This window comes from Takifugu flavidus, chromosome 4 (assembly GCF_003711565.1).
Source record: "Takifugu flavidus isolate HTHZ2018 chromosome 4, ASM371156v2, whole genome shotgun sequence".
Classification (NCBI taxonomy): domain Eukaryota; kingdom Metazoa; phylum Chordata; class Actinopteri; order Tetraodontiformes; family Tetraodontidae; genus Takifugu; species Takifugu flavidus.
Genome location: NC_079523.1, coordinates 8595092 through 8616077, shown reverse-complemented (window position 1 = coordinate 8616077; position 20986 = coordinate 8595092). Strand labels below are relative to the sequence as shown.

Genomic DNA, 20986 nt, shown 5'->3' with positions numbered 1-20986 from the left:
GATAGACCCTCTAATAGATCATTATTTCACATCCTCACTGCATCAAGCTTTGTGGTGCAGCTAAGCCCTTCTTTGGGGGGGAGGGGGGGGGATCAAACACAACTGACACCCTGGACCGCGTCCCTCTGGAGACGTCTTCTTGCCTTCAGTATTTTTTTAACTGTTCCTGGAGCTGCTCTGTGGACGTGTAAGGACTCGCTGTCAGGTCCATACACAGAGTTACACAATGAAACAATGGTGTATCATTATTCTCTGCATGTGTGTGTCTGTGTGTGTGTTTGTTGTGTATATAGGAGCTGATGAGTCTGGCATCCAAAGAGAACCCATGGCACAGCCTCGGTGTGAATACACACACACACACACACACACACACCACACACACACACACACACACACACACACACACACACACACACACACACACACACACACACACACACACACACACACACACACACACACACACACAGACACACCGGCTTCTGAGGTCATTGGAGAAGGTCGGCTTTGACAACATTTAGCAGATGAGCCGTTCTCGTCTAGATATGTTCTTGGCCTCAAATATTCCTGCAAAAATCCTGTATTTCGCTCACGTGCTGCACGTCTGGTGGATTCTAAAAAGGATGAGGTTATCTGAAACGATCTAAGGATGAATTGACTTTTTTTTTGTTTTTGAGCCGTCCTTCGAGTGAATCTCATTGACGATGAGACGTGATCTTCTCGAGCGCCGGGTCGCAGCAGCGCACTCACTGTTCTTTACTGTTGATAATAAAAATGATCATAACTGTTCTGTATTATCCCCACGTGTGTCTCAAAGTCAAATATCCGCCAGAGGAGGAGGCTTTTGAAAGACAAACGTGCCCTTTTCGCTCCATTACTGTGCCTCTCACAGAGAAGGAGGGCGATCACGTGACCCGTGCTGGCTCCTGACCTTGTAACGCCTCCTTGGCCCGGTCCAGTTCCTGCTCCTTTTCTCCCAGCTGCACGCGGAGTTCCGTGGCCGAGAGCAGATCGGCGGAACAGCCTCCCCGGGACTCCTCCAGGTCCTTGCTCAGCATGTCCTTCATCTGCCTGAGCAGGTGGACCTCCTCCTGAAGCTGGGCCACCTCCTCATGCAGCAAGACTGAAAGAGAAAGTGCGTGGAATTCAGAACATGCAGAGAGGGAACCGAAAGAATGGACACGTTACATAAGGAGGCCGAGAGGAAAAAGCGAGCGGTTCAGGTAACTGGAGGAAAAAAAGCAGCAGGGTATCTGGAGCAAAGGTGCTCGGGTGTGTTCGAGGAGAGCCGAGAATTCAAGTTCACCACAAGAGTCTGGAGCCATCAGACAAACAAAGACAGGGAACATGCAGAGGTGAGCTGAGACGAGGCGAGGACGTACGCGTGTAGAACAGCGTAGCGGAAGGCCCGTTACACAAGGGCCCAATGGGACTAATGTCATCCACGAGCAGCTCAGAAGTTCTGACGCGCTACAATATCTGCCGAGAGCCCCCCGAGGAGACATTCTTAATTCAGCGGCGAGAAACCTCCGCATGCCTCCATATCAGAAAAAATAAACGTGGTCTGGGGACCCACAGGACTTCGTGAGGGAGGGAGGTGACACTTTGACACACTCATGCTTATGTTTCTCGAAATATCCCAAATCTAGACACTTTAAGCTTCCTAAACATGTTGTTATTAAGTGTTAATAAAGCCAGGCTGTGACACGTCTGCACGACATCTCATTCCATGCTTCAAGATTCTAGTGCAACTATACTGTGTGCGTGTCTGTGTGTGTGAGCGAGCGAGCGAGTGGCAGGAGAGAGAAGGTGCTGCTGCTGCAGCTCTGATAAACGACAACGTCTATCCTCCGTCCCACCGAGCGGCTCAGTGTTGCATGTGACCAAAGCCTGTGTATCTCCTCAGAGAACATTCCACTGTTTACCTGCAGACTCTCCTCCAGCTGTGCAGGAATATGAGCTACCCCCCCCCCCCCCCCTCCTTTCTGGACAGAAATATTTGCTTTTTGAAGCCATTTTGGTTAAACTCCACTTAGCAGTTAGCTGTTAGCGCTTGAGATCTAGACACACACGTGTGAACATTTAGTCTCAGAATGATTCTTTAAAGACCACTGAGATGCCAGAGTGCATCTGTGATGTCTGTGCTGCCACAGTGTGGCCTCTCTGATCTCCAGAGCCACAGTCTGCCCCCCCCCCCCCCCCAGTCTGACCCCAATGTGGCTCTCTGGTGAGCTCATCTGAGATTGCCACACATCCCTTGAAAATCGGAATTGTCCTGCGTTTAGAACACAGTAAGCGTCCCTTGTTGGACGCACTTTGTGTCGCGTTGACGGATCACATTATTTTTTATTTTATATCCAATTTATTCCTGGGCCTCCAGCTCTGTGACTAATGAGCTGACAGCAACCTCACACACCAGTACGACGATATCGAATCTGGTGCAGGGACTGCCGCAAAAAATACAGATTTTAATGGGAAAAGGGACCCGTGTTCCTGGGAAGAGGGCGTCGGTCTATGTTAGGGTTCTGGTAATTTTCTTATTTTATACAAAAAAAAAAACTGGCATCACTCAAAAAATGCACCTGATTAAATTCAGGTTATAGTCAAACGTTTAGAAAATTGTCATACGTTCAAAAGGTGTCCATTATGTATTCGTGGGGGGTTGTCAATCGTAAACTCTTCTGAGAAGCACACGCTTAATCCGCCTCACCAGCCCTGGTCTGTTCAATTATCAAGTTCCATTAGAGTGTCCTTCAAACCCAGCCAGAACCAGGCCATCATGTTTCCCTCACAAACACACACACACACACACACACACACACACACACACACACATGCAGCGAACAGTTGTTACATCATTATTGAGATTATAAGGGTGGAGGCTATACAAGTGGAGGCTGGACATAATGATCCAAGGCTGCTGAACGACATCCAGGGTTAAAGTGGACTCACATAAGCATCCTTACATCAACTGTGCTGGAATACTTTATTCTTCCAAACTGAATCGGCAAATTGGATAGAAAAATTAGTATGGGTCTCGAGTGGATCTCTACATTAAACAGCCCTATATTAAACTTCCCCCTTTGAATTTAAAAAAATAATAAATATATATATATGAATATATAAATATGTTGAGTTTGCAATGGTAAAAAGAATTACTGCTAAAAAGCCTGAATATTTTTGAATATTTTAACCAATGTGGTTTGAGTAAGAGGATAATAGGTTGTTAAAATACTTGACTGGGGGATTTCTTCATGTAAAAACAACCCCCCTCAAAAAGAGCCAAATCCAGTTTTACCTCTTTTCTTGTGGGAAAAGAGGCTGCATTTCATTAAACGAGATTTTATACTTCTGGTTAGTTTGTGTTCTGGCTCCTACTGGCCCATCCCCTGATTAAATACATTCCCTTTTCTCTATTTTTCCAATCGTTTAAACCCTGTTTGTGTTTATTAAAGCTCTTTGTCTTTAGACAGGCGCCAGCCACTGGTCGTTTCCATGTTTTTGCAAATCAGAATGATAAACATGGGCTGCTGTGACCATTTGAAGTCCAAATACGATGACAATCAGCTGAGGCGTTGTCGCTATTTCCACCACGGCCCCTCTGACGCGTCACCTCAGTTTGAGTTTGAGCGCCGCGGTGCTGCTCAGCTCTTCCTGTCAGAGTCGGTGCCAGAGGTGGTAACGCTGCCGTTCCTTCTCCTCTAATCTCCCAGGCATGCGGACTGATGCAACTCTGATTGCACACAAAGTCAACACACACGAAGGAAAACAGTTATTAAAGCACACACTGCGTTTGGAGGCAGACGTGATGGGGATACTGCATTCTGGACTCATGATGAGCTCTATTTTCAGAGCTTAATGGCTTCCTCACACCTTCATTCACCTGTTAGAACCAGCTAGTAGTGTCAATTTTTAAATAATTGAACAAAAGCCTATATTCTCTGTCTCTGTTATTATTATTTTTTTGATCTATGCAGTGTCATCTAGCTCCAACGTGCACAGGGGTCTGTACGAGTGTATTGTGTCATATTACCGGAGTTAAATATTTAAATAAGATGCTTACATCAGTACTTCTAGATTACATTTCAGGTGTGTATTTACGTTAAGTGCTGCCTGGCGGGTGTGAGCTGAGGTCGGGCTGTGGGGTCTGCTCGGGCTGGTCCGACAACTTTAGCTACCACACGGGTAATATCAGTATTTCAATATTTTCAATATTTGACAGTGTGTGTACATGTGTGCGTCTACAGTATGTGTTGGGACATCCATGTAGCCGTGCACAGAATCGCCGGGACGTCACGGTTAAATGGCGCACCTCATTAAGTCAGTAAACATCATGCGTAGTTTTTCCTTTAAACGACGCGACAACAAATAAACAAATGCTGCGGCACAACGCTAAAACTGCTTCCGACGCGTGCTGATGGGCGACGGAGCGGCTTCAGATCAAATTGCGGCGTTCGACCGGGCGTCCTGCTTCGCCTGCAAAGGTAAACGTTGCCTAAGCGTCAAGCTGCATTGCAGTTTTTTGTGTTGACTCAAACTGTTCGCACGCCTGAGGGGAAACGAGCCGGCGGAACGGATCCGCGGAAAGCTGCAGCCAACTGACACCGTGTCCAGCAGATCACCCGCAGGGTCACCTGACTGACACCTGAATCTCCCTCCTCCCCCGCACGCCCTGATCACTCCTTCACACGGCTGTTACGCACCTCGTTACCATCCCGACTCAAAGAAATCGATGTGTTTTGTGGAGGCAAAGAAGCGCTTGGGTTCATACACGCCACATTATCTAAACAGCTGCGAGGGCAGATTTTGGAAGCATCCACTGATGCTGCTGGATGCACCCGAGATGGTTTAGGAATGAGTGTGTGAGGGCAGCATATGGCGGCTGAGCTCTGGCCGACACTAATTACAGTGTAAAGATCAGTTGGTATTACTTAGGGAGACAAAGCCAGCCTCTTTTTAGCTCTTGATTAAACCGAAATAGCTCAAATTTGATGGAGTGCGATAATCCCAGCATATGTGAGGGGATGTGAGGAGGTGAGAGAGAAACACACACAATCTTTCAAGATGCAGGCGTTGAGTGTGTTTCGCACCTTATGAGCACGGTGAGGACTGACCCGGCTGCTTTAACATCTGCAGGGCAAAGCTGGCGACGTGCTCGTGGGTTTGGCTGCGAAATCAGGACGCCGCGAAATATAGAAATGACTAAAGCCCTCTGCGTTTGGTGAAACTTAAGTTAGACTTCTAAATAATAATACTAAAAAAAGCCGTTTGGAGTCGCGCCCTGCCGAGAATTTGGATCACGCTGTTTGTAACCCGGGACAAAACCGACAGCCCAAATACTTGGGAAAAATGGCATCAAATCAGCGGCGTGCTGAAATCTGACATCAAGAGTGAAAGAAGGGGAAAAGAAAGAAAGGAAGACGGAGGCTCAAAGGCTTCTGGAAAACACACATTCGTTCTGTTGGCAGCTCCCTGCTGGCTCCCCATTCACTGGGAGGTTGGGGAGGTGTGGGTGGCAGAGGCAGGCTGCAGCGATAAACACAGAAAAAAAAACAAAAAAACATATTTAGCATCATTATTTTCCATTTGTAGGCCTCTATAGGCTGCAGGAGCAGACGCAGTTTTATATAGACCCAGATGTGAAAAGGCTGCATCTTGACTTAAGATAAGATAACGTGGGTGTGTAATTCTGCGTGTCTGGACATGTTTGCGTGCACCTACTGGGACCAGCTTTCATTCATTAGCTGCCTTTTGTTTTTCATTACTGAGGTTAGCATCAAGTGCAGTTCGCTGTAAGTGATTCACACCTCTGTGAAATGCAGATCTGGCCCGACGCTGAGGACGTTACAGCAGGGTCAGGGATGTGGCTATTTACTGGAGAGATCTCTAAGACTTGTTGGCATCCCTGTTTGGCAAAATCTTGCCAGTCAAACCTGGTTGGATCTTCATCTGAATGTGACACAGGTGAGCCAAAGCCTTGACTCATCTGATCAAATCCGAGAAAATGACTGTGTTTATTCTACGTGTAGCGCCATATTTACACGGTTTTAATTCGCTCCATCAAACCAAGGCTTGCCTTTGAAAAGGGTAATCCCCTCCTTTCAGCGACATGTCTGAGCTGTTACACTCAAGTACTGGTAGCGTTCCAACATTCCAGAACTCTAAACCTTGCGTACCTGAACTGCCTCGCTGTAAACTCTGATGCGTTCGGGAGGGTGCGAGGACTCCCGGCGGTGCAAAAAGTTTCTGGGATTTAATCAAATACAAAAAAAAAACTGTCCTAAATCTAAAGACAGAGTATAAAGGAGGAGTAAAAATTCACTGATATGATTGATACGCCAAATTAGCAGCTAACTGCTGCGTAGCCTGACATTAGGAGACAAATACAAGACCCTTGTTAATTTGGGTGCAGCAGAAGCTTTATTATTATGATTATGATTATTATTATTGAATTTTGAAGAAGCAACCCCATCAGATGCTTTCCAGATCAAGTAAGTCCAACTTTGATGATCTCTCGTCATTTTCTGATTTTTTTCCAATTTCACACCAGAAACTGTGTTCATCTAATCACACAGCGCTGTTTTTGCTGTGTAGTTTAATAAAGTCTTTCTTTAATTAAAACAGATCCAGTGGAACATTATGTCAACTTAAAAACACATTAACTGCTCAGAGCACTATTGCCAGACCAGCAGCTTTCCAAAAATATCCCTGACAAAAGAAAATAATGGACCCTTCTTAAAATGTCAGTCACCTAAAAAGTTATAGGGAACAAACTGGCTTTTCACAAAATGTGCAAAAGCCGTCTCACAGAGTAGAGAGCAGTTGAACAGAGAGCCTGAAACTCTCCAAACTTCACAAAGGAGCAGCCCTCATGATGAAGGACCCCATGATGCTGCTCCACATGCATAAATTGAGGGGGAACAAAAAGCCAAGGGCCATTTTATATAACTGTTTTGAATGAGTTATGGGACAGAAACAGCAGGATCGGCTCTGCGGAGGGCTGCATTTCACACACACACTCTTTTCCGGGGGGCGCACGCTGCGTCGAGAGCCCGGCGTGATGCTGCGGAACGCGTTCAGAGTTGAACTCGGAAGAACAAACCGTGTTAATATAGTGATGATAATAATCCTCTCAGTCACACCTGTGCAGGCGGCCAGAGCCGTGCCGGTTCTTGATTACCTCCGAGTGGTACACCAAGGAGACATTACGGAAAGAAGCCCGGCCAGGGCGGCAGAGATGTGCCGCACCGCCCTGCCCGGCGGTGACGGGACCATCTGTCTGCCGCCTTTCTATCCGTCAACTCATTATCTCCTACGATTTGGAGCACTGACCTCAGGGCACAGCAGCCTCTGCAGCAGGCACGCCAAACACAGAGGATTCAGCGTCAGCTGTGGTCACCCAGGAGCCGCGGGAACACACGTGGAGAGGCGTGTGCACGCCATCATGCACACATCGAGACTTTCTGTCACAGTGCATCGTCACATCGAAGACAGGTTTCATCCAAACACAAGAGCCCCTCGTTTAATATTCTGACACTCTACATGTCATGAGTCAGCATTTAGTCTGTGTCCCAGTACAACAATGATTTAAGTCACAATCACCAGCAAATGTGGACGCCTCAGTCGCATATTTACTCCATTAAACGGGTTGGAAATGTCAGAATCACAGCATGAACGTTACGAGTTCATGGTTCAGAAAACAGTTTTGTGTAACACAAGACCTGGGGTGAAAATACTTCTGCTGGCATTTTGGAGGCGGACAGCTGGTTAATCTGTCACCCACCAACAGAATCAAAACATTTATTCTGTTGGACAGAATGTTTGATGATTAAAGCACTTAAAAATGAAACCGGGCAGATGTAGTTTACTGATTGCTGCAACTGTGGTGATAGAAATGGTACCTTAGCTCAGATTCTTCTAATACAATCATAGCGAGAACACAGACACACACTCACACACACCCACACACACACCCTTCACTTCTCAGACCTTTGCACCTCCAGCACGCACAAGCCGCAGCTGTCTAATCTTCCGATCTCTGTCACTCACCACTTCTTCCCTTTTCCTCCTTCTCGGACCTCATGTCCTCCAGGGCGACAGCTCCGACGGGCTCCACTGTCAACTGTGGTGTGAGCACTCATAGCAGGTGAAACCAACAGACACACAAGCAGCTACACACACACACATACACACACATGCACACAGCGCTCGCCATTCAAACAATTACAACAAAGCAGCAGCAGCCAGGGAAGAGCTCCGCCCTGCCGTCAGAGGCCCCGCCCACACAGGTTAGCAGGAAGTGCTCAGCAGAGAGCGCAGTCTTTCTGCCTCCCTGTTTCTCTTTCTTTTAAATTTCTGTGTACCTGTTTAGCGACACAGCCTCTCATCCCACAGCCCCCTCCTTGGTTTCATGTCCCCCCGCCCTACCCAGACTGAGTGCATAAATAGGTGAAGGGGGAGGGGAAGCCAGACTGCACCACAGGTGAGCGAGTGGAGCTCTGACTCCACCTGATGGCTGGGAGACGGCAGACAGCAGTGAAACTGAACACAAAGTGCTGCCACGGCCACGCCGACTTAGTAATCTGGGCGGGTTTCTGTCTCATTTCTGGAATGTGAATTTTGGAAGTCAGTAATTTGACAACTGCATAAAGATGCCCTGAGGGGAAATGCAAATGCACCGAGAGTGGATCACAACTGCGCCGGGGTGATAAAGTTGAGGCGTGTATCGGAACTGGTTCGGCTCTACACTGGCCGGTTTATTCGAAAGGACCCTGTTATCTTTTCCCCCTCTGAGGGATCGGCGTGGCCCGGCGCTGACTCGGGGCGACGACGATGCAACCTTACAGGAATTTATGGTGTAAATGTTGAGGATGGTCCACTTTTGCCCTGCAGGGCCTGAAGCCCTGAAGCGCGAGGAAGTCAGAGAGAAGTTTATTTTACTTGCTAAGTTCCGACCGTTTTGATAAAATGCCCCCCCAATAAAGACATGAGCCCTCAAGAAACTCGGTGGTCGTCCTTATTTACAAATGCAAGCTTGATGTTTGTTTCTCAGTAACGTTTGCACATTTTATCAACCTGCCAGAGGCTGATTCTGTTACAGCTGCTTCAGATTTGAAAGTGTTTGGTCTCAACAGCTGTCACAGGAGGCATCAGATCCATCACGGCTGATACTTGGAGAATCAATGGCTTATTCATCCGAGTGATGGAGAAAGAGTCAAACTCTCTGTTCCTAATATAGACAGACAGGCATAATTGGTCCGGTTGGTATTTTCCAGTGTGTTATTCTTGCAGGACCTCACCCTCTGTATTCCCACGTCATTTGCATTAAGAATTCTCCTCCGCCCTCAGTGACTCTTGTCCGTCCTCTTTGGTCTCTCAGCTGCACAGGGTTCCACCTGTCAGTCAGCAATATCTCTGCTGGGATGGAGAGTTACCAGGGAGCAGGGACAGAGCAGCATTTAAATATTAGAGGGACTCCAGAGAAAAAAGTGTCAGGAGGACGACGGCTGGGGAAAAAAGGCCACCGCTGATGGGGAGACGTGAAGTGAAGAACTGTTAGAAAATATGTGGTATCAGTGAGGGAGCAATGAGAAAAGCAGCATGTTGTGGAGAGAATAATTGATTTTTTCTTTTGCATCATTATTATTTCGGACCGCCTAATTTGTTGGGATAAGAAGCAATTTGCCTGAGCTGAGGACCAAAATAACTAGTGACATTTCACACTTTACAGCTGCTCTTTATTGCATTATAACAGTAATGGCCAGCTGTGATTTATGGCAGCACACTCCGGCAGAAATGGAGAAATCTTTGAATTAAATCATGAATGGTCATCAAAACAGCATTAAGAGGAGAAGAGAAGCTCCGGCAGGACGCCTGACTCGGCCAAAATGTGGCGCACCAGGCGTGCTCGCGGCAAGGCAACGTGTGGGCGTGTAAACAGACCAGAGGAAACCGTCCAGTTTGTGCTCAATAATCTTGTCTAGTTTGGATATTGATCGCGTCTGTAGAAATGTGGTGATGTTTCTCAGTGTGGGATTTAGCAGCTGCCTCCCCACACGCTTGCCTTTGGTTTCCTAACTGAATGTCGGTGAAAATAGGAAATATCTGGCCTTAATTCAACGCAACGCGTTCAAAAGTTCCCGACAATGAGCTCCACATAAATGAGCCGCCAAGAAAACCCACTTCTGGGAGGCAAAACAAGCAGTTCACCCGCCACGATTGAACTCCGTGGTCCTCCAGTTAAGCAACTTAGCGCTGTTAGCTGCTTGTTCTCATGCTCTTGACCTCCGTTCTGGTGCCGTGCGCTCGGCAGGGCTCGCCGCTTGGTGTCTTTTAACCGCCAGCGTGTATCGATGCTCATACGTCCCGCTGTCACCACGGCAACACTACAGATCTCTCTACCTTTTCCCAGCGAACAGTCCGGGGTGCCAAAGTCCATCAGGCTGGATATCTGGGCCGGGTAGCACATGTCCGTCACCATGGTCTTCTGTCTGTGGCGCACTGGAGCGTCTGCAGGGGAGACAGCAGCAGAACATCCTCTCAGTAAAGACGATTGTTGGAATCAGCCTGACTTCATGCTAAAACACAATGGTTCTGCAGGTTTTTTCCTTGCAGGATTACAATATATTTAAAAATGTCTCTATAAATTCAATGGTTTAAAAAACTCTTCCGCTGTCCATCTGAAAGTGATTCAACAGATGTTATTCATTCCTTAACAGCTATTAAGTCTGTGCCAGATACAGGCGGGAATGTGCCTCCCTTAGAGGTGTGTCTGCATATTTTACATGTGTTCTAGCTGGTCACAGCCACCAAACAGCGTGAATCACATCCATCTGAGAGTCACTGCATGAGTGACAGCATCTGCACAGTCTCTCACCTTCAGGTCCAATCCTCATCTGCATATTCCACTGTTTCAATTAAGTGCCAACACGGTCTCTTTCAGGCTCAGCAACCTTCTCCTCCCTCCTCTCTCCATCCGGCTGACCTGTCAACAACTGTCCAGGTGTCGTTAAGTCGACCTTTTCCTCCATCTATTAATTGGTGATTGGACGCTGAAGCCGCTTACTGATTTCCAACAGTGTGACCGCGAAAATCTGATTTTCGGGAGTTATCAGGTTATTCATGTGACCATGTAAACAGCATAATATGAGAGGCTTTGTCAGATAACAACAGCGCAAATGTTAATCATGATGTGAAAAAGAAAACAAACATGGGGCATAAATGAAGCATGATGGCAGCCTGTAGCCTATTTTACCGGTCAGTTGGCTTCAACATTGGGGCAGCCCATGCTAAGACTGTAGGTGTCACCATGTTTAGCAAGACAAACAGGTTTTGAAAACAACAGGAGGTTTCAGTCTTATGTCACTCGGTACATATGTACTCCCAAGAAATCCAATAAATGGACTGAAACATGTCAGCCAGGGTTTTCAGAATATCGCACATCTGAGGTGCATCTGGATCCATCATCTCTGATTATGTTAATTATAAGTGTTACCGGTAATTTATGTAATTAAATACCATTTATGTGGATGCTTTAGCATGAATAGTACCCATAAACCTTTGGTGTTTGAACACCCCTCGGCCAGATCGACTTGTTATTGGTTTGAATGACCTCCAGTTCTAAGAAACAGGATTCATTTGTGTTTCAAGAGGAAATAAGTGAGCCGTTGCTGCACTGTTGCAGTTATGAGATGTGGATGAGCTCTAGGAACATCACCTCATAAATGAGATGCATATTTGCCTCCTCTGCTGGAGATATTGGCAAGAGATGTGACGAGGTCGTCGGTGAACTAAGTTCAGAGCTAACAGTGATCGTAATAAATGCAAGTAGAGCTTTGCTATAACGCTAATTACTATTTTGCAATATGATATTGTCTGATTCTAAATGTTACGTCTGACGTCCTGAAATGCCCCTTGAACCCAGAATCTCTGGGTCGACAGTAGAACGACAGGTTTGAGGGGCTCGTGGACTGAGGTCCAAATTAAAACAACGATTCTCATTAAGGTGATGGTGGAAATAAGTGCAGGAAATAAAAGAGGAATTCACGCATGATGAAAATCCTCAGAGCTGATTGGAGGCCTGTATAATAAGCCTGTTTTCACTTTTACAAATTGAAGTTGCACCAACATCCCCATTAAACAGCACCAAAACTGCAGTGCTCGTGTAGAATGGAGTGGAACGTTTAATTATGTGAGTAAATCTAAGAGCCTGACAGCATCATAAGGTGCTGATTAGAGACGATGTGCTGAGAGCTCATGACAGCAGAAACACTTCCACCAGGCTGTTTGAAGATCAGACAAATCAAAACAAATCAAAACAAAAAACTGTATTAAAAGTCTGTAAAAAGTCCAGAAATCCCCCCCCCAGAAAAAGAAACCAAAGAGGATCGACCTGTCATTACTTTTTGGTACTTCATAATTTTCTGAAGACTTTATTTAATAAGAAAAAAGCAGGAGAGGGAGAGAAATGGAGAAGTTAAGATCTTAAAAAGGGAGGTTTTTGTTAATAAAGGTTGATCTTAATTACAGCTAATTCAAAGCTGCGGGATCAGTTTCTTGTTTTGTGCTGAGCGGAGATGACAGAGCGGATTAGAGATACATTGTTGGGAGCACGTTATAATCCCAAAAGTGAAAAAAGCTGACAAGAACTGAATGCTTGTTGGTGTTATAATCCCAAAATTAAAAGCTTAGAAGAAGCCAACAACGCTCTTTATTCTACTCTAATTGTTCCCGTTTGGTGTGACAAGATTACGTGTTTAGCCATCTATTACAGAGCTGCAGACACACAAAAGTCAGAAGAGTCACGGCACTATCCATTCCACGGCTTCCTGACAGGATTCCTCACAAGTCCAGTCCAGAAAACAACCTCTGGTGAAAGGAGGCAACGTGACTTTGGTGTCGTCAGGGGTCACACATTTCATCATTATCGGGCGCAAACATGTGGAATGAGTTAAATCAAACGTGTCTCTCCCACAGCACATGAACTTAATGTGAAGCAAATGAAATGAATGTGGTAATGAAACCTCCCTCATCGCAGCTCTCCAGCTAAAACACAGAAGAAGTTGCTCCCATAAACACACTATTTTGCAGGAACCTGGATTAAATGTGGCCAGCACTCTACAAGAAAAAAGAGGGCAAATTCATCCCTGGGGACAGGCTGAAAATGAAACTATATGCGCTGTAAATGGAAGGTCACGCTGTCACGTCTCTGGTGGCGAAACCCAAACCTGGAGCCAAAGCCCCTGCAGAAACACGTCCCAGATCCGACATCATTCTCTGCCCTCCGCTGAAATTGCACCGTCTATTAATCTGTGTTTATAATCACACATAACACAATGCATCAATACTCCTGGAGCCCCTGCAGCATTAGGCCTGAAAGGCTGCTTCAAGGCTGCTGTGATCCATGGCCCACGTGCAGCCATTAAGACTGCAACGCCATTCTGCCCAGAGAAAACCTGCACGGGAGAAAAGGGCCCTTCAGGGACCCATAGATTACATCACAGGGGAGAAACTGTGGGAGGAAAATAAATGGCCGGGGTTCTGGTCAGGGTTACGTTTTTCTTACCTGACTTTAAGAAGACGACAGAGGATAGAGTCTAAAAAGTCGATTATTTGTGAATTATTGCTGCGTTATTTATGAAGGCTGCAGGTTTTTGGAGTAGTATTTGTGGAACCTGCTGTGCGGATTAGCTAACAGAAGTTCATTATTGCTCAGATTACTCCAGCAGGCCATAATAATGCCACGGGAGATATCTGAGCCAGCCAAGTGTGTCAGTTTGGCGATGCCTCTTTGCTTTCCAAGGAGGACTGTGTCTGTAGAGCAAGGCACATCTATAAAAAGGACATTTGAGGACTTAAACATTCACTAATTATTTGTTTGTTAGGACTTCTTGTTAAAGGGGATGGAAGCTATTTGTTCCTCTTCTCCCTGCACTGCAGGACAGAAAGAGCGGCCACAAAATAAGCAACTATAGGTGTGACATCATCTTTCATGCTGACACTCTTCAGTAAAGACCACAGTGAGAAAGGTTTAATGGGTAAGATCCAGATGATAATGCAGGTTTCTGTAACCTTGAAGGATGAGCTGCAGACAGTGAAGGCCTGAGCAGGGCTTCAGACCGACCTCCACCTTCAGGTCGAGTCTCAAACGTCCCCTGCATGTGTTTTCTTTTTCGCAGACAGACCATAAAAGAGACGCAATATGCAAAAATTACACAGCACATGTTCCTCACAGAATTGTTGCCATAATATTTTAAATGGGGAGGATGCTGGTGACCGATGATCTTTCAAAATGACTAAGGAATGTCACATGTGAGTGTAGCAGCTTTCTCCAAAGTAAAAAATTCCAGCTGCTGTTGGAGTTTACGTTGTCTGATTTGGGCTTTCGTCAAAAGCACCAATCTGGACCAGGATCAGGACTCTGGGCTGGAGCGGTTGGACGTTACTGCCCTTAGCTATACTAATAGCGGCTTCGCAGCAGTCTTCAGGAGCAAAGAAGGAGTGACTTCATGAGGAGAGAAACACTGCACAACATGTGGATAATTAAATCTAGGAGGGTTCCAGGGGGAGAGCGGAGCCCGTCCTCCAGGGGACCCTCTTCCTCATCAAAATGAATCGCACATTAGTGCACACATATCCTGTCGGCACGGTTGCTATGTGCTGTAGCCGTGTGCACTGTGATGTTGCACATTCTGACTGAAGGATGCTCGCTGGGGCTTAGAGACAAGCATCTGTGGTTGGGAGCAGAATCCTCCTCACAGGAATTTACAGCATCCCAGACCTGCTCTCTGCAGCATCCCCGGCTCCATGCAGTGACGCCTTTGGCCTCGCCATTAAACATCGTGTGTTTGGAGTGAGCCATCTGCAACTGGTCCAGATCTCAAACCAAATGCTTCTGTTCTGTTTGATTCTGTCGAACACAACAATTGTCTGCTGGAGTTGCTGCTTCTGTCATCTGACAGTAGCTAATTGCCACAGAAACACAAACAAGAGCCACGCTATGCTCCTGGCACCCGCAATTATATGGAAAAAACAAAAGTTCTTTTGTCTCAGAGCTTAATATTTATTTATTTTATGCTACAACAGTTGTCCAACTGGCAGACATACAGGGGTTTTTGGTTTTGTATGTCAGGAGAGGGAGAGATCCACCTCAGCCTGACAGAAGTATTTAGCTTCCTCTGCTAGTGGAATTTAGCAACCGTTCCCATAACGATTTGCTCCTGTGAGAGTTGTTTGTGATTGTAATTATGTTTACCCCCGAGGGCCGATGATTTATCATATCCCAAATAACTGACGCATAACCTGGATGAGTTCATTACCTGGAGCGTTGGATGACTCACATGTGCGCGAATACATCAGACTCGTTGACTGAAGATCTGACATTCTCCTCTTTGATTCTTTATTATCATATTTGAAAGTGGTGCAGACACACACACAGATTAGCTCCTCACTTGAGTGCCTGGAAAGTCTTTGTCTGCACTTGCGTGCTTGTGAAACATCATCAGTCGCTCCCAAGTACCCCGATCTGTGACGCCCGTTTTATCTAGGATACGTCAGGCGTAACTTGTGTGGACTGTTAGGTAGGACCTAAGGGCCTGGGGGGTGAGTGGCAAGATGAAGGAGGTCAGTCAGGCATGGAGCGATGAGGTTGCCAGTGTCTTTGAATGTTAACAGATTTTGATGTCAGTGCAGAACTTGACGGGGAGCCAGTGGGGCTGTTGTACAACTGGGGTGATGTGGTGGATGGAGGGAGGGGGGGTCAGAGGCAGGTGATGCTACGAAGGGAGGGCATCGGATGATGCTATTGATGTGGGATTGGAAAGAGAGACTGCTGTCGAGGACGAGACCAAGTCTTAACCTGAGGGGAAGGCAAAGCTGTCGTCAATAGTAAGAGAAAAGGTGTCCACTATGGAGAGTGTCGATTAATGACGAGGATAAATGAGGGTGGAGAAAAACATATATAACAGAGAACTGCTCAGTGGTGCAGGATTTTAAAGAAAGAGCCCTTAAAAAATGGACCCGGTCGGTTTTCTGTGTCCTGAATTCGACTCCAAGGTGGCGTTTCAATATATAAAGGCTTCAAGGTCAATGGCGCTCTCTTGCAATAACTTAGAGCTATAAGAGAACCTGAATAGGCTCTCCTCTCCGCAGTGAGCCCCACTCAGAACAACTAATATCTTCACTGTTTCCTCACTGTATCAGACAGCAGGAGCGAGGCAAGTTAATTACTGAGGACTCTCATTTATAATCCAATCATTATGTTCTCTCTGTCAGTGTTTTAGCCTCCATGGTCCTGTAATTACCCAGCCAGTAGAAGCTCATTTGCATCTCCGCTCTTGAAGTTTTCCTTGGCTGCAATGTTTCCTGATTCACGCCGCAAACTGGATCTCACCAACGATATGGAGCTTGGAGATTTTTATTATTAGATATACAGACCACGTCCGGAGCAGATACCATCAAAAAGCTCGTGTCAGGTCAGGTTTTATCGTTCATGAAATAATCCTGGAAAATGAAACCACCTGTGGCGGAATTTCAGGAGGAAAAAAGCCGTCTGAGAGAAGCAAAACAGTGAATAGACCGAAGACTTTGTGAAACTTTTATATCCCAACTGAAGCTACAGCTCCCGTCTGATGATGAAAACCTGACTTCAGCTCCCCCGCATCCATCAGCGCAGCGGTCTGATGCAAGCGGCTGGAAGTCTTCTGACAGTTCCAAATTAAAAAAAACAAAACAACGTCTGAGATAAGTGTGGCGGGTTATCGTCTCTGCACTTTCCGACCTCACGTTGTTTCCCTGCTGGCTGAGTGGGCAGCTGTCCAGACCCCACTGCTGCAGGTCCAGACGTTGACCTTGTGTGTGTGAGGCTCGATATGGGAAGTGCAGCCCAATGGCCACTAGCTGCGGAGTGATTGATGTCAGCTCATTAGCTGGAGGAGCTGAGCCTGCTGACGCGGGTGCTCCTTCTCTGTCCGTCCTGCGTGCACGCCTCACTTCAGCCGTGGAGACAATCCTTCCCTGCATCCTCCTTAATCAGTAAACCTCTTTTAAAAGTTTCAAACCCCCAAATCCCTCAACTCATCCACTTCGTTCTCTCCCAGGATCCCTTCCCTCGTGATGATTAAGATTCCTCCGCAGCTCCTGCGTTATAACTCCTGCGGTGAATTTCCTTCTCCGTCCCCCCCTCCCCGCCAGCCTTAATGCCCCCTCATCGCCTTCCTCCGGTTGGTTCTGCGTCACTGATCGCTGCTCACTCCATCCTCCGAGGCTTCTCCCCGGGAGAAGAAGCGCAGTAATAACAGCAGAAAGGTCCTCTGCACCCGCACCACAGGAAGCCGAAAGGGCTTAAACGCTGTCGAACAGAGCGAGCAGAGAGGGTTTTATTGTGTTTCAAAGATTCATTTGCCATTATCATGATACTAGCTGCTCACTGAAACCACCGCTGCACCATCAGAGGGGTTAGTCAACATCCATCAGCTGCCTCCTTCTCTCTCCCAACTGTTAATCACAGAGCAGCCCGTTTAAAATCTTCAGGCACCATTTTGTTTCCTGTTGGCGCCGTATTTCTGCGGAGGATCCTCCCGTGACACTCTGACAGGAAGCCTGAAACAATAACAATTTCTCTTTTTCTCCTCTGTGAAGGAGTCTGCGGCTGCCGCAACACAGGAGATCAATTTACCAGGAGTGTTACAGTGCCAGACTCGTCTGGGGGAAAGGGATGCTTACTCTAGCGTGAAGCAGAAGATTACTTTAGAATTCACCGACTGGAAAACATGCCTGAACTTGAAATAGTCTTCCTCATATCTCACTGAAAAATATGAAACGGAGTTTTATGGCTCGGTGCAGCTTTACCACGGGTTGAAAGTATTTATGTTTAGAGATGTTGGTTTGGGTAGAAGAAAGTGTCTTCTTGAACGTTTTATCAAGATAAGGTGAAAAGAATTAGAAGTAGGATGTTTTAGCTTTTGAAAAATTGCATTAAAACTGTTAATTTTGCCTGTAATTATGCAATAATGCTAATTAGAACGGCACACAAGCTGATGTGACCTTTATCTGTGGAGACTAAATCAAACATTTAACCTTTAGCCCAGAATAACGATCAAAGCAGGAAACAGCGCACATGCTCGTGCATGCGCAGTGTAAATGCAAATCTCAACATATTTCCAGCTGCTGAGGCAAGTTTAGACTAAAGGTACCTGAGGGTACACAAAAGGTCAGAGGTGAAACTCTCCTTTCTTCATCATTTGGTGCTTAGTTAGTTCATCCTTCTAGTAGTTCTTCGAGTATCAAAAAGAAAATTGCGAATGGGTGCAAAGGTCAGGTGTTGCATATGTTGGGAGAGTGATGTAGTCGTGTGAATATGGCCGTGCCCGGCGGCTCACGTGCGTGAGCGTGAGGTTAGTGCGTGAGCTTGGGAAGAGGCACAAGTGAGGCAGCGTTGATACACCGCCTGTTATGCATCTTAATTAATAAAAATCAAGACTCTGCAGGAGAAATGTGTGTCCAGAGGCTTTCATCACACCGAAGTTAATATAAAGAAATTTTGCAGGTGAATAAACCTCCCCTATGCCCCCCCCAGTAAATCATCCCTGACTCCAGTCAGGAGTCTGCAGAACGAGCAGCATTAACAATCAGGCACGTGTCTGAATACCTGCTAATTATTGACTAAATTCGATGGACCATAGAAATAACACAGTTAATTACGGGCCTTACAAATGGGGAAAAAACACTCATCACAAGTTTCTACATGACTGACTGAGAACAAACACTCTTCAACACAGAATGAGGCATTAATTTGTCTTTCTATAAACCCCACTTATGTATTAAAATATATGTATAAGCCTAATTTCTTAGTTACAACTGCTGTAAAGAAAACAGCACTACATCAAACAGCATATGAAGGAGAGTCATCTAAATAAAAGATAAAGCTGGTTCTCCTCAAGCTTCAGCAGCCATGTCCTTTGAAATAGAGTCAGTAGGTGGTTGGCCTTTGTTAAATTACCATCCTTCATCTCCCCACCTGCTTCTGGCCCAGAAATGTCAGAGCAGCAGGCTGCTGTTGGTGCAGCAGGACTCCAGCTAAACCGGCTAATTTAGGCCTCATAGAGACGTCAGGAAATGGCACCGTAATAAAAAAGACACAAACAGATTTCATGAGCTAATTAGTGCAGCACCCTAGACAGAAGTGACAAGGTAGACTAGGCTAATTCCCTGATTACTTTATTAAGAGCCTGTTGTGTCCACAGAAAGTCAATAAAGTCATAAAATGCAGTCTGAGGAGACCCCTCATTTAAGGGTTTGTATCGGGCGGAATGATTTACACTGATCCACTTCCTGTTTCCTGACGTGTGAACAGACCTCAGGACATAAATCTGATTAATGTGAAATATGTTCCTGAACATATGGAAGCACGTCTCCTTATTCCAAGAGTTTATGCAGCTCGGGGGGCAGTGAGGGATCGCTGCTGAATAATTCTGACCGTGATGACCCCGACTAATGTATTCCTGCTTTACCTTCATACCACACTGGGCTCCACAGATGGAGCGGAACACCATCTCAACCCTGAATGTGAAGGAAAACTCGCACCCGTTCTTCCTCCTATGGATTCTTACTTTTCCTGCTGATGCTGCAGCACCCACTTACTATTCTGAGATTCCCAGATGAGGGATGGGACACAGATTACCACGGGGGCTGACGCCATACCCTCATATTATTCCTACCCTGATACAGTATTTCTTACCCGTCCAACCTTACCAACAACCCCAGTTTGGCAGATGGGACATTCCAGAGGCCAGAGGCACTGAGGACTGCTGGCTGAGCCATTTATAAGCTTGGCTCTTGAGCCTCCGGCTGTGTAATCAGACAGTAAAAGTAGACTATATTAGATAGCTAATACCTCACAGAGGCGCATCTAAGACCCAAGTCAACCTTTATATAATCCTTCAAGAGCGACTGCATCCGTATTTGTAAAGTAAAGTACGAAACAGGCAGCATTATCACCGCTGGCCTGAATACATGGAACATTTTATCGTGAGCAGTTGGGAAACGTACTGAGATCTGTATCCTGTCTGCCCTTGGTGGGTTTACTCCACAGTTTATGCTTTCAGCTGCTCTGTACCAACACCAGCCCCGTCCTCTTTTGATACCGTTGCCCTAACAACACCAACTTCACCACATCCGTATGGCATTCGCACAGTCAAAAGCGCTGAGGCTGGTCCAGCAGCTGCATCACTCAAAGGGTTTATCATATCGGCCCAATTAAGTTCTTGCTTCACCTTCAATAAAAGCGGCATCGTGGAGCGTACCTCACCTCTGTGGGTTTACAGCTCATGTCATACTCTCAGTTTGGACACCTGAGCAGACGCACCAGGTCCGGCATTCACCTGATCCAGACCTGGATCACCCTCCAAGCTCTATTTTTCAGCTCCATCGTGTTTGTTTTAAATGACTCTGTTTTCCCGTGAGAGTGAGAGCTCTGATGATCCAACAATTATCTCAAAATGTTGCCTGTATTGCTTTCTCGTATTACGGCAGCAGCAAGAAGATTGCTTTTCTTTTTTATTCCCCACACTACCTTATGTTATTATCAGAATTTAGGGGAGACGTAACACATATACATCATTCAGAAACCCCCTTTCAAAAGCTGATAACTGCTCAGCATTTGCTTTATCAGTATACTGCACATCATCAGGTCTCTGAGCAGAGGACAAGGTTCCACAGTCTGCATCCTTGTCTGCGTGTTCAGATGATGGTTAATCAGGTGACATCTCACCAGCAGACACCACCTTTAGGAGGGACTTCATGTCTCTATTAGCATTAGCATGAGGCACAAGCTCCATCCAGCGTCTCCGCAGCTGTTCCATCCACAAACAGCTGTGATCAGACACTGCCAGCATGGAAAGAGGCATTTAATCAGATTAATCAGATCGGATCCTGGCCAGGGAACGGGGAAGTAAACCAGTATGAGGGGGTAGCAGCATGACAGTACGGA

At 46.3% G+C, this 20986-nt stretch overlaps 1 protein-coding gene across 5 annotated transcripts in view; it reads right to left on the bottom strand.

Moving 5' to 3' along the window:
- kaznb (kazrin, periplakin interacting protein b) overlaps nucleotides 1–20986 on the bottom strand; it is a 66695-nt gene that overhangs the window by 8714 nt on the left and 36995 nt on the right. For 3 of the 5 annotated variants that reach the window (XM_057030025.1, XM_057030024.1, XM_057030027.1), the window contains exons 5-6: nucleotides 10402–10509; nucleotides 932–1123 (exon numbers count right to left, since the gene is read on the bottom strand). In XM_057030025.1, coding sequence (XP_056886005.1) covers nucleotides 932–1123; nucleotides 10402–10509 — 300 coding nt within the window. Of the gene's footprint in view, nucleotides 1–931; nucleotides 1124–5451; nucleotides 5527–8049; nucleotides 8329–10401; nucleotides 10510–20986 lie in introns of those variants that run through there. The other 2 variants (XM_057030028.1, XM_057030026.1) reach the window with 2 other exon arrangements.